The following is a 14,725-nucleotide window of genomic DNA, read 5'->3' as shown; positions in this document are numbered from 1 at the left end:
ATTTTAACAGTAGTTTCTTGAGGGCAAAAGAAACACTTTTTTCATTCCTTTTCCTTCAATTCGGATAAAAAATATATAGCTTGAAAACGGCGCATTATACGAGAAAATATGAAGAATACTTTCATTTTACAAAACGTTCAAATATTCATTAGATTGCGTCCAACTTAGTTTCAAGAGTTGGGTCTCCAGTTGGGTTCTTTGGATTTTTGGTATTTTTATGGTTCGTAATGGTTATAATGAGAAAACTTGGGTGATATCTTGTGTTCGAAAAAGATTCAGTATATAAATGAAAAACTATATTCCGTAACTCATTTCATTCGATGAAACCGTTTGTGAGTTCAAACTAAAAATAAAATTGTTTTATGGGTTTTCAACAGCTTGTATTTTTTGAACCAAGCCGATTCGAAAAAAATGGTAAAGATAAAAAGTGTTTCTTTTAGCCTCAGGAATATCATGTTGAAATATTTGTACCAGTCAATGATTCGCCGTGTATACTACTACTACAGCCTTTTCAAAGACCTTCACAAATAAAGACGGCTGTGCTACTACCAGTAAAGGTAAATATGAAATAGTGATGGAAATTCTCGTTATTTCCCCATTTTCCGATTATCTTGATCTTCAAAGACTCTCATAACATCGAAGCCTAAAGTTCATTATCCTTATTATCAAACATATCAACAAAAATAGCCTGCTAACTGATAGAACCAGTTTTTGAGTATTTTTTATTGGAAGAGCAATTAGAAGTATAACGTAAATATTTGGAATCAGAAAAAATATGGGATTGGAATATGTAAGAAAACATGGGGTTTATATTTAAAAAATTGAAAGTGGCTGACTAATGAAAATCGCTTACTACGACACTGCATTCTGTCTCTAGCATGTCACATTATATTTTTCGATTTCAGTGAAACTTTACGAAATATGAGCACCAATTCAAAGAAAATTTTTACTTATAACTTGAAAAGAAAAGAAACGGAGGTATGCGGTTTTGGCCATCCATTTTTCCTAGCTCTTAACGTTCACAAAGCTGCAATTCAATCCCAGCCTGTAGAACTGGACCTATCCTTGAAGCAATACGGTTTAGAATTTGGTCCTCCTGGAATCAAAAATGTACCTGTACGAACGTTTTGATATAATTTGAATCTACCGACCGACAGAGCCGCAGTTTCGTTTTCTATGGCCCACTCTATATTTTCCTCTTTGAAAAAAAAGTTTCAATTAGAAGGTCTGAATAAGTAATGACTTTTCATAAAAATACTTTCATTATATTTACTTCGATTAATTCGCTTCCATTCGCATAATTTTTCCATTTTCACCGTTACGTAACCGTTATTGACCGAAAGAAATGACCTCATATCAATTCATTGTCTGTCTTCAGTTCGAGAATGATTTTTTAACGAACACAAGAATGCTGAGACGATATCCGATTCCAGTCATTACCCATGCTAATTTGGGATACGTTTAGTGGACTGAGTTAACCTATACGTAATGATAGGCATGTTTAGGCTTGGTACTGCTTCACGTTGGAATTTGTAGGTTAAGGTGGGTCGAAAAAATGCTTAATTATCTATGCAATTCTGAAGTTTCAGAATGTGCTCCTTTTTTGGTATGCCGATGCAACGTAAAGTTGGTTGATTGTAAACTTAGGCAGGTACATATTCAGTCCTCATGCTCCGATTTGATAGGACGAGTGAAGGATAACATTCACGCATTCTACAGGGTGACAACTTGAGAACTTACCAGTCCAATTATGTCACGACAAGGATGATTTCAGAGAAAATGCCGAAACAGGTCAATTTTTATTCGGAGGGGGACATGTTTCTAGCAGAATTGTAAGCCAAAATCTTAGGTGTAGGTTGTCACCCCTAAATTCTTAATAGAGAATAGAGAGTGAGCTAGACCTGAATTGTAATACAATAGTATTATGTAGAGGGACATATTGTCTTCCAATTGAGGTTTAACTGACCCTCTATTCCCCATGAAGAATTTAGGAGTGATAGCCCCTACACCTAGGGTTGAGGCAATTTCGGCTTACAATTCTGCTCAAAATATGTCCCCCTACGAATAAAAATTGACATTGACATTTTCTCTGAAAATATCCTTGTCGCGACATAATTGGCCTGGTAAGTTTTAAAATTGTCACCCTGTATACCTTCAATACAGTGCCTGTTTCTTATTTGAAATGAATTGAGTAAATCAAAGAGAGTTTTTTGTTGTAGATATGCTCAGATAGATCGATTAGTACCAATTTCAAATTTGGCTCTTTTTTATGTGAAATTGTATCATCAACTATAATCCAATAAACAAAAGGAACCATCATCCAAGAAAGCACAGAGGGATATACAGCGCTTAAGGCTCATCAGAGTTACTTTTTCTTTTCCAGATGATCTTTTCTTAGTCGTTCTAAACCTGTAATATTATATTATGATTTATGTTAACGCTGTCTAACTTCATTTGTGAATACTTTTAATGGGATTTATCCGGTATGTGTTCCTTTCACTAATAAAAAAATGAAACACAATTGATTGGCTACATATCCAATAAAGAAAAGTAGAAGATTAGGCTGGAATAGAGTTATGTAGTCTGTTTCTGATACAAACACATAATGTATTCTCAATACAGTTCCTTAGATTTCATATTGTCATTCAGTATTAATACTCTATGATATTGATGAAGTTGCCATAAAACTGTTAGCTGTATCCGTATCCATCCCGAATGTTCACCTGAGATTTGGTTTTGTCCCTAATTCCAACACCGAATTCTCAGCTGTAGTTCTTGAATTTCTCTACTGAAAACTGAAAAACATGTTAAAGGAAAGAAAGTTCTACACTCTTTCTCGAAACTAATACATTTTCATACGCCAGTAATCGCTTATACATACATTATGTATTATATTATATTACGTAATTCGTAGGAATGGATTCCAATTATTTTCAAATATATACAGGGTCTTTGACTCGTACAAATATTTTGACAGTAGATTCTTTCCTTTACCATTTTTCCGAATCAGCAGTTAAAAAGATACAGGCTGTTGAAAAATCATTTAAAAATGTTATTTTTCAATTTTCCCACAAACAGTTTCATCGAATGAAATGAATTTCAGAATATAGTTTTTCATTTATTTCATGAATTTTCTCCGAAAATAAGATATCACCCACGTCTTTCAGTTCTTTCATTATGACCTTTACGTACCATGAAAATACCAAAAATTCAAAGAAATCAACTCTTGACGAAGTTGGACGCTACCTAATGAATATCTGAACGAGAACGTGAGTTTTTTAAGAACATCCTTACGTTTCAGATTTATCCAGAACTTCCACGAGATTCCACAGTGCTGTTTTTGTGAATAACTGCAATTTTTCGACCTACCTTCAATTTCAAAAATTCATAAAAAAAATTGTAGATGCGCTTTCTAAAAAGCGAAAAAATTATTTGAAATTCGAAATGAAAAGTTATATTTTTCCCTGAAAACTTTAACTGAAGATTAATAAGTCCGGTCCTTGAATATTGAAATACTTGATATCTCTGTGACTTATATCATGTGTCAACTACATCTCAAGTTTCAATAAATTGCATCGATAAGTTTGGTTTTGATGATGGTCTCAGAATTTCCATGAATTTCAAAAACCAGCCTGTAGCTTCCTGGGGAAAGCCGGAAATTATTTTTTATTAGTCAATACGTACTCAGCTAGTCTTTCTCTATCTCTGATCAGTCTCTGACAAGAGTATTTACAGGGTGTCTATGTTAAAGTATCCCTATACCTTATTGTGGAAACTAAAGGAGCTAGAAGAAAAAGTTGAATACGAAACTTGACTGTAATCGCTTGAACTTTCATTTTTTATAACCCGCTTTAATACAGGGTACTCCTTTTTTGTTGGTATCAACTTTCCTTTTATAAATGGAACATCCTGTATGTTATTGCGTTTTTGAATTTTATGTCGAATTTTAAGGTAACTTTAGGATGACAACCATGGTCCTATATAGCACCGATTCTGAGATATTCGACTTTTTCCTAGAATTTTGACAGCTGTAGGTGCTCACTAAAATAGCTGATACTACATAGTTTTCTAATGAATGTATCGAATACAAATTTTGCCCAGCTCTATTCACTTTAGAGAAGTGTTTGAATACATTTTTTGTTCATTTTAACCTGCTCTACATGATGAACAAGAGAAATATAGGTTGGCATTCGAAAAAATTAAGTTCAATTTTCGAAAACCCTGTATATCAGATTGCTTAAAATAAAGATGTAACGTATGATTCAGTATGTTGACAAGAGTCAGGAACAATTTGTTTGCGATACATTCTTTACAAAAGTAGTATCAGCTATTTTAGTGAGCACCTACAGTTGTCAAAATTTTAGGAAAAAGTCGAATATCTCAGAATCGGTGCTATATAGGACCATGGTTGTCATACCAAAGTAACCTCAAAATTTCACAAGGAATTCAAAAACGTAATAAAATCAAGGTGTTCCATTGAAAATGAGAATGTTGATACCAATAGGGAAAAAACGGAGCACCCTGTATTGAGGTTCAATCGATTATTGACAAGTTTTGTATTTGACTTTTTCTTCTAGCTCCTTTGGTTTTCACAATAAGGTCTAGGGACACTTTAACACGGAAGCCCTGTACAGTTACCTACTTCCAGGACACCCTGTTAAATACATCTAATAGGCATTTTTTCAATTACAGGTGTATAAAATTAAGAAAAAGAAACATCCGAAAGTATCGTCCTCTAGGGACAATAAGAAAAGCACAAATAATCGAATTATTTTGATATCAATAAGTGCAAAAGTCCTTTCAGTAAACCAAAAAATATCAACGGAAATCAAAATATTCACGCTTCTACAAATTGACTAGATGAGGCTGTGGAACTCATAAAAGCGTAATCCCGTAGTGGGTTGAAATCCAGCAGAAAAAGGTTCAAAGAATTATCGATCGTTCATTAATTTGAAGGCAAAAAATGCACCAGAAATAATTTTCGGTTGTAATATAATGGTTCATTCGTTTTCCGAACTCTTCTATTGTCACAAAGCATAAACCTAAAAAAAATCGTATTCGTTTAAAGACTTTTATTGAAGGTAATAATCCCATACCATGTACACTTTCGCACGATAGGTTCAAGAACGTTCATTACACAGTCTGCGATAGACTCTTTCCTTCCAAAACATCCGATTAGTCATCGGCATCATACCTACACCAAGTTCATTGAACATGATCGTGAAATGACGAACCGGATAGAGGTTCTTACCGAAAATGTTTCCATCTTACGCAATTGGGTATTCGGCGTTCAACTTCGAAAGTAACTAACAGGATGTAACCTTCAAGACTGTTCGGTTGCTTTCACAACAAACCGATCTTGGATTTACGCTCTGAGATACTGGGTCAGTTGAAGAACTACTGGATGTGTGGTAGCAATGTAGCACCAATACAACGTTCATCTTGACGTAAAAGGAAAAACCGCAGGAATTCGAAAAAATTAAGCGGTAAACTGGAATTAGCCCAGAAGTCATTCATTTTGTATGAACTTGTCAGCGCACTCAAGCAGTTACGGTCTTTGGGGTGGGTAATGCTGAGTGAAGGAAAAGAATAGGGGCGCCGAAAACCTTGAGAATCTCCAATCTCCCGACGAAAAACGAGAGCATCCTAGGTTTCATGAAATGAAAAAAATATAATATCGGTGAACAATTCTTCAGATATAACGATCAAGAAAGCACTTTCGTTCATACACTCAAAAACAATCCAATTTTTTCATGCTCTTATCAGAAACAAATAAATACCAAAATAGCCAAATGTTTCAGCCCACGCTCACATTCAACTGAAAAGGGTGTACCCACTATCATTAAAAAACCATTACATTCTCTCGTTTCGGCCATCTCCACAAGATTTTCCCAAATAATAGATATGAAGTGATGCTGGATCAACCAGGCAATTATTTATTTATTTCAATTTCCTAATAATTTAATTTCATTAAATATATATTCCATTATCCGAGGCATTATCAAACCAATGATACAATGCAGAATTTTTCAAAGTTCATGCTCCTAGGGCTTTTTCAATAAGACGTTTCATTTTGAATAGAGCACGCTATTTGCCTTGCTGTCACTTTTGAAGCAGTCATTTTTTGACATTTGACAAGTAAAAACCACGCCATTGCTAAAAATGGAACGATACACACTTCAACAACGCATTGAACTTCTTAAAATTCACTACAATAATTGTGAAAATTTTGCAGTCACGGTTCGTACAACTAAAACACTTTTGGGTCGACGTAAATCACCTACCCGGCAGGCAATAGTGAAACTGGTGGACAAATTTGAGCTGATGGGAGAATTTAGTGATGTGAAGAATCGAAATCGTGTGGCGTCGCTCAAGAACAACTGAGGATATTGCTGCTGTAGCACGTAGTGTTGACAAAACCCAGGTTTGTCGATTCCTCGTCGATCTTTGGAATTAGGCATTCCACAAACGACATTACACTGTATTTTGCTTAAAGGCTCAGGTTTTAAAACTTTTAAAGTTCGGAACACAAAGACTCAAGCTGGTCGATCATCAGCAAAGTCGTATCTTCGCTGATTTGGTCCTTGAAATGCATCAAAATGATCCGGATTTTCATCGAAAAGTCATCTTCAGTGATGAGGCCCATTTCCTCTTCGGATGCTACGTTAATAAGCAGAATTGTCGAATTTGGGGCACGGAAAATCCAAGAATGATTGAATGTTGAAGAGTCTTTCTATCTTCAATCTATCACTGTTTGGTTCTTGGTGCGGTTTTTGGCTGGCGGTGTGGTTGCATCTTACTTATTCGAAAATGAGCTATGATTAGATTTTTTATGGCCGGAAATGGAAGATATTGATGTGGACGACGTTTATTCTCAACAGAACGGCGCTACGTGCCATTTGTGCAACGAAACCAAGACTTTTTTCTTTGGGACTAAGAAATAATATAAGATTTTTTCCAATCTTCCACAATCGACTCAAGTCCTTAGATGGAATTTGTGCAGTTATCGAGGACATACAGCCGCAAATGTGCCATTTGGTCATGGAAAATTTAATGAAAAGGATATGGTGCTGCAAGCGTAGCCTTGGTGACCCTTTGATTGATATAGTTTTTTATTGTCAATGGCAAACCTTCCTCTTCACAATGAAATGAACGTCCATTTAATTCTACTAAAAATATTTATTCCTTTTAATATCAAAATGAAACCTGTTATTGGAAAACCCGTTATAAAGAAAGGAAAAATCTTAATTGAAGTATTTTTTGGACTACTGTATTTGTACAGCGTAAACTTCTTATAGCTGGTCGAAACAATGAATGATTCAACTTTATCTTACGATATTCTTTCCCTGTTGGCTAAGGAGAGAATTTTCTTTTGACGAGAGAGAGAGGGAGAAATGATACATTAGGAACTCAAATAGTTGCGGGACATTGGAAAGAAATATCTTAGGAGAAAAAAAAATATTCCAAATCATTTCAATTTCTCTTCTGAGAGCAAAAAAACTGGATTTTTTCTAGCAATCTCTATTGTTCATCTTCCTCACTGCGAAAAGGGAGAGTTTTATATTTTCAACATTTCGTTTAGGTTCCCCAAAAAAAGCTCAAGAAGAGTGAAAAAATACGAAAGCGTAAAAGGACAACAAACTGTTTGAAACTATTTTTCGTTAAATGCCGGCTTTGAAGTAGGAACTTCCGGTGTGGGAACATCTAGTATTATATGAATTTGAACATTTGTAGAAAAACAAAGTGTTTTTCAGTAACTGATCTTCGTCTACTCGAGAACGGACAACTTAGTTTCAAGAGTTTGGTCTTTGCATTTTTGATATTTTTATATGGTACGTCATAATGGGAAAACTGTAATACATGGGTGTATCTTATGCTCGAAAAAGATTCATCAAAAAAATGACAAACTATTCGATAAAACTGTTTGTCAGATAGAACTAAAAATAAAATGTTTATGGTTTTTCAACAATCTGTATCTTTCAAACCGAGCCGATTCGGAAAAAATGATAAGTGAAGAAAAAAGTGTTACTTTTGACCTCAAGAATTTACTGTTAAAATATTCGTACGAGTCAAAGACTCACCCTGTATATTGAAATAATCGACCATAGGGGTAATTTTTCTCTAATCCTGCATAACGAAATTGCACTGAAGTATGCGTATTCATCTCAGAATCCAGAGATTTGACATTATTGAAATGATCTAAGCAATTCACTTCTACTGATACATGTACCTACAGCTTCTATGAAACAGGTATCAAAACAGGTCTTCAACTTTCAAACGTTGCCATCTTCAGAATAGTAAACATTTGAAGCGGACACGTAGGTATTAACATATTTTAATACAGTTATATGCAATGAATTCCAACATGTCAGAACCCAGATTCAGTTAGAATTTTGTGACTTCGTGAATTTCGGATTTATTTGGAATACGACTGGTTGAACGGTGAATGGAATTGATGAACTGAATTTGGGTATTATCCGTAGTAACATTTCCTACAGCTCATATTGATGAAATTGTTGAGCAACGCTGTACAGTTTCCGTACAGTGGCTGGATTTCAGTGTTTGCTGTGTTATGAGTAACTTTGGAGATCACTTTAGTTTCGGATATTTGAAATATCCTTTAATCCTTTCATATCACAACACAATTTATCCGATCTTGAGCTACGAACTGTTCAGTATTATTTTTCATAAATGCAGCGGTTAAAATGAAAAGATTTCTAACGCCCATCGGCCCATAAATACTTTGGTGAGTCAAGTGAATATTCTAAGAGCTGACTTCATGTGAGATTTCCTCATAAACCTGAATCAAAGTTATTGAAAATATTATGTTATTGTACACGCGTGCAAAGCTGAAAACTACTCAACCCATTAAGAAATACTCGATGTAGGTGCTCCTACCACAGAAATGTGTTCTGTATTTTAAATGTGGTAATGAGCATCTCTTCTCAGTAATTTCCTACTAGTAAAAAATCAAGCAATGGAAAAAACGGTTCCGATCTTCCTCAACAACAGTAATCTATAATTATTGGCATTAAGTCACAAAAGATTGATCTAAATTGATATACATTAATATTATAACTCGTATTTTAACTTGTGAGGAAGTGAATTTTCTAGTGAAGATACAAAGTATCTCAACCTACATATTACTTCTTTTTTTCCATGAGCACAACAATTACTATGACAGTAGCATAACTTTAAGCTAGCATAATTCGAAAGCTAATCGATTGATTATAATTAATCTCATCCCACCATAATTTAATGGTAATTCAAGGCTTACTCATTACCCTAGTAAACAATTTTTGATCGTCAATTATCTCAGAAATATCGAATTCTGCTAGCTCAACGTTGAATTAGCAGGATCCACCCTCGGAGCAACCAGATTATCAAATCAATCAATCAGTGACGATTTTCCTTATATCTATACGATTTAAAAGGAACGCCTGGGGTAGCGTGAGCTAATATAACATGAGAATTTCCCAACAATTGGGGAGAAAATTTTTTTCTCAGATTTCAAACGATCTACAAGATCATATGATAAGAAAAACAAAGCACAAAATCACAGGACAACAAGAAAAGTAACCACCATAAATGTCAAAAATGAAAGGTATAATATTATCATTGTCAAATGTTAAATTTTAATGAATTTCAGATATTGTTACTTGTAGCATATAGAATATAGATGTATTGAATTTTCGTTTTTTTTGTGTATTTTTGTTATTATATTATTGTACTTCAATTTTGTAGGCCCGAGGGAGCAGATGAGAATCTGCGAAACGTCTCTGAGTATATGCAGTAGAACTTAATATAGTTGTTCGATAGTCCTATTCCCACAAAGTTCCCTTATCTTTAAAAAATTAGTAATATCTTGGAGTATTCAACTTAATGGTAATATAGATCTAGACATACTTATACCTACTGCACATTCTTCGAAAGCGGACGTCATGTTTTTGTTGCACTTTTTGAAGTGAATGCTATTGGTTGGTTTTACATTCAAACATTCAAAATGTGTTATTTTTATCTGTTCGGAAAATTCTCAGTTCAATGCCCTTCAAATTGAGTTTTTTTAAATCAATTCACATACACAAAAGTTAGATAATTGTAAATTTTTACACAAGATAATAGTTACGTGGATGTAATGAACTCAAAGAAACAAGGAAATTAAACATGCGATATAGAGTATTTTTTCTGTTAACAAAAAGTATATATATTTGCCCCACCATACAACAATTGGCTTCATGAAAAAATTTTCCATATCTATATCTATATATTTTGAATTTTTACACAGGATAATAGTAACGTGGATGGTCAATGATCCTCTGAAAATTCAGAATATGAACTCACAAGGAAATTAAATATTGGACATTATGTATAGAGTGTTTTTTTCTGTTAACAAAGGTATATATATTATATATTCTCCACACCATTCAACAATTGGCTTTATGAAAATATTTTCTACCAAATAGAAAGGATAATTATTAATACTTTTAATTTCTTTCCAACCATATAACGGGTATATTTTGTAAAACAAAAATCGTATTTTATAATAGTGATAAATTGCGCCATCAAGAAAATACTGAGAACATGAAAATAATTGAAAACACTTTTTCGAATTGAGTTTTTTATAAGAATTTCTTCTCAAGTCCTTGGACATACGGTTTGCTAAATACAACCGGTCTCCTGACTTGATAAAATCATCCTGTGGGGAGATTTCAAGTACCAGCTTATCAGCCAAACAGTCCTTTGAGCTACAAACAAGATTAGGGACTGCTACTTATACAGGGTGGGCTTTTTAAAATTTCGAGGGGGACAACTTTTAAAGTCAAATTCACAACTATATCGCTTCAACCCTTAGTGTTAGAACACCAACCCCTAAACTTTGAATAAGAAAGATAGGGTGAGTGATACCTTATTTGAGGTATTCAGCGTATTAATTTTTTTTCTCATTTAATGCATTCGTTTTCGAGATATTCAATTTTGAATTTCGTACATTACCAGTCATTCCACTAACCATGCTATGTGAAATCATCAATTATTTGACTAATTCATTCTGTGGTTACGATGGTAACCGTTAATTTTCAACATTAGACAACGAAATAATTATTATTGGTAATTACTTTCTTCAACAATTAAGGTGGTTGTCTCGTCTGTTTCGTTTTAAAAAGCCCAGCCTGTATTACTTCTTAATTGTGCTTTTGGTATTTTAATAAATAAGTCTACTTCCCGGCATCATTTTTGTCAGTCTTCTTTTGCTCATTCAATTCTCTTGTAAAATTATGAATAATAACGAGATAAAAGATAACCATTAACTCTACAGTCTTCTCTCACATTCAAAATAGTATGTTCGTCAGAGACACAATAGAAACAAAGGTATGCTATTTCTCAACTGTTCAGACAGAATGCTTTTCGACTATTGAAAATAAAATAGGTATGTAAAATTTATACAAAAAATGCATTGTATTTTTATGATTAAATAATTTTCATGAGTTTAAAAATTAGTATTTTTATACATTTTTTAATTGCTGAAAATTCTCTACCCCAATCCTCGCCACGGCTTTTCTTCTTTTCATAAGCTCCTATATTTTTAGCCGATGAATTTGTTGAACTTACGTTTATCCGGCTAAAGATAGAAGAAACTAACATTAGTAGATATATCCCCAAGGCTCAACCTAAGTTTATCCGGCTAATCTTAAGTTTATGTTCACACTAACCTATCTTAAGCCGTAAATATATATGTTATTATGTATACAGGGTGACCCACAGTGGATGGCCTTTTAGACGTTTATAGGGAAATAATGATGATTTTGTGCTGGAAAAATTTGTCTACAGGGGTTTTCAACTGTGACCGTGACTTTGACTTTTTCGCCAAATATATTTTCAGACTTCTGCAGTTTCAACCTACATTTTTGACATTAGAGTCGATTCTATGTAGAAAATAGTAGAGGTTACCTAAATAAATCGTAGACCTGAGATGAAAATTTTCAGAGTTTTCAAAGAAAAACTTAAAAAAAGCAAATTGGAACTCTCTGTTTGCTCTGTGGTTTCCGGAAACATCAGAAAATGAAGTCAGTATTCGATATTCCGATTGATAGTTTTCACATTTTATGTATTGTACTTTATGAATTGTTTGTCCGAATTGCTGAGAATCAATAAACCTATCATGGAAATCAAAAATTAATCATCATAACATCGAAAAATACTTTCCTTTTGTTTTTTCCAGAAGTCGCAAAATAATCAGGTACCTAAATCACATTTTCTATTTTCCCTCATTTGAAGTTGTGTCTTGATAATTCTGAAAGTTTCCATTTTGAGTATACCTAGGATTTATTTTGGTAGATAAGCCTTCTCTTTTTAATGTCGAATCACGATGCAAAGGTATACGTGCAATTGAGCTGAGAAAGTAATGAAAGTTGAAATTATTTTAGAGAGAAAGTTCATAGTCGAACACAGCAACATGCAAATTTTCAGCACAAAATTGTGATTAGTTCTCTATAAACTTTGAATAGGGCATTCTCCGTGGGACAGCCTATATATTTTATCAAAGAAATAAAAAATATATATGTTGAGATATTTTGCTTTTCTGCATAAAAACTGAGACCTATACGAAAAAAGGTCTGGAGAGATTCTTTGTCAAAAATTGCATGAACCTCGAGGAAATAGAATTGCATGTCTAAAATGCGAAAGAACTGTCTCTTGAAATCCATTGAAAATGTCACATGCGTTCTTTCATAACGAATCACTCCCTTTAGTTTGACGCTCTTCTGCATTAACACCCTGTATATTGAAAAATTTTGTCCAATGTTTATCTGTGAAAGAAGAACCCTTCCTACGAATCCAATCAATTTGAAAATATTCATTCAGATTGGAGAAAATGATAATAGAAATCCAATAAAATAGCAGGTCTAATTAGGAATGCAGCTTGTCGTTCATTCCTATTAAGTTTTTTCCTCGGACTCGTTAAAGTCATTAGCATTCACTGGAAGTTTATATGCAAGCAAGGAAAAGTTATTAATTCGAGCCACATATAAGGATGCACTTGAGGACGCAATACAAGACTGAAAAGAAAGTTCTTGCACGATTCACGGCTTGTTCAATTAGAGTCGTTGTTTTTAACAACGAAACTTTCCATCTTTCCTGTTACCAAAGATAACAACCAATTCCATAGTTGATTACCAGATTAGTTTCTCATAATTGGATTAGTACAGCCGGAGATTTGCTTACCTTGAACCAGGGCGATTGTTAGGGTCGTCAACACCAGTGATTTCCAGATAGACATTCTATTAATATGAAACATGGTATCGAGTTTTTTCACATCACATCTCATTATATTTGAATAAGAAATTTTTTTAAAGTCCCTAGCTACGTTTTTCACTTATTGAAAAATATCTCTCACTGCACTGCGAAATAAATCATATTTTTTCGTTGACCGCACTTAACCACTGTCCGTGATCCACCTAGTTCTTCAACTCCCATCAAAATTTAGGTCATCATTAGCAGGTATCAGGTATTCGATTGTCCACATCCGCAAACAATTCTGGTATAGTTCAAAACACTCTTCACTAACAGCCCCTCAATGGAAAAACTTCTCTCTGTTTTTCTTTCTATAAATTTTCTGTTATTTCGCTTTTAAATAAGTAACATATTTGAACAGGTGTAATCAAGATATACCTATGTATTATTCACATAAGACAACACGAAACACAAGAGTGGCGCACCAACTAACGGAACCCATGACAGTAGAGAGGATATTCGAGTGGTCTTCTCTTCTTCGGTACCAAGAAGGGGGAGACGGGCACAAGCTTGGCCGAGTTAAGCTAGTTGTTGGTACGGTCCTAGAAGACATCCAACACACATGAGGAAATTTAGGTGTATCCGGATCGATGTTGCGGAATCACTGAAGTTTCTTGTGTGGAATTTCCATTCGTACGTTATTCGCCGAAGATTCGATGATTAAAGCCTTTACTAACTGATGGTTGATCAAATTAATTGAATAGTATACAGGGTCATTCTTTCTTAACCACACCAAAATTAGACGGACAACTACAAAAGATGTTTTCGCGAAATTTAATTTATTTTCGGTATATCAAATATTCAGTCCTTGGTTTTTAGTTTTAATATCACTCTAAATGGTCAAATATTTTCAGATCTTTTCAGATCACCAGTTACCTGTCCTGACGATTGAAGATCTGACGCTCGAAGAAAGACAGAGCATGTGGTTTCAGCATGATGGCTGCTCGGCGAATATATCACTCAATATGTTGGACTATGATTAACCGCTGGATTAGCAGACGTGGTACCATTTTGTGGCCTGCAAGGTCACCAGACTTAACATCTCCTGATTTCTCTTAATGGGGTACTTTTAAGGCGCTCCAACCAGTCCAGAAGATGTGATGGAAGATATACGAAATACTTGCAGGGATATCGATGCAGAAACTTCAGCGCGCTGTAATGAATAATTTACTGAAAGAACTGATCCGTGAATTCACCACCTCCTCATTGCTCTTCGAAAATCATTCCGAGAGAAACATTTTTAGTTGTGTATAGTAGGCTATTTGCCTTTTCACCTTGTCCAGTTGTATAATAATACCTATTGTGTCCGTAATTATTGTGAAACAACGAATATTGACTTTCAATAGTTATGGCTAACACCCTAGATAACATGGAATCAGGAAATCTTGGCTCAATCGACTGAGAAATCCGAGAAAACTTAGTTACAAAATGTCCCAGG

At 34.2% G+C, this 14,725-nt stretch overlaps 1 protein-coding gene across 1 annotated transcript in view; it reads right to left on the bottom strand.

Moving 5' to 3' along the window:
* The window catches only part of LOC123308395, a 44,385-nt gene extending 30,596 nt beyond the window's left edge, over positions 1 to 13,789 (bottom strand). Inside the window, exon 1 of the mRNA XM_044891018.1 lies at positions 13,219 to 13,789. Within this exon, the coding sequence (XP_044746953.1) occupies positions 13,219 to 13,321 (103 nt within the window). The 5' untranslated portion in view covers positions 13,322 to 13,789. The remainder of the gene's footprint in view (positions 1 to 13,218) is intronic.
* Between the last annotated feature and the right edge of the window lie 936 nt (positions 13,790 to 14,725).

The sequence above is a fragment of the Coccinella septempunctata genome, chromosome 2, assembly GCF_907165205.1.
Source record: "Coccinella septempunctata chromosome 2, icCocSept1.1, whole genome shotgun sequence".
NCBI lineage: Eukaryota > Metazoa > Arthropoda > Insecta > Coleoptera > Coccinellidae > Coccinella > Coccinella septempunctata.
The sequence above is the reverse complement of the archived record's forward strand: the minus strand, read 5'-3'. Positions and strand labels throughout refer to the sequence as shown.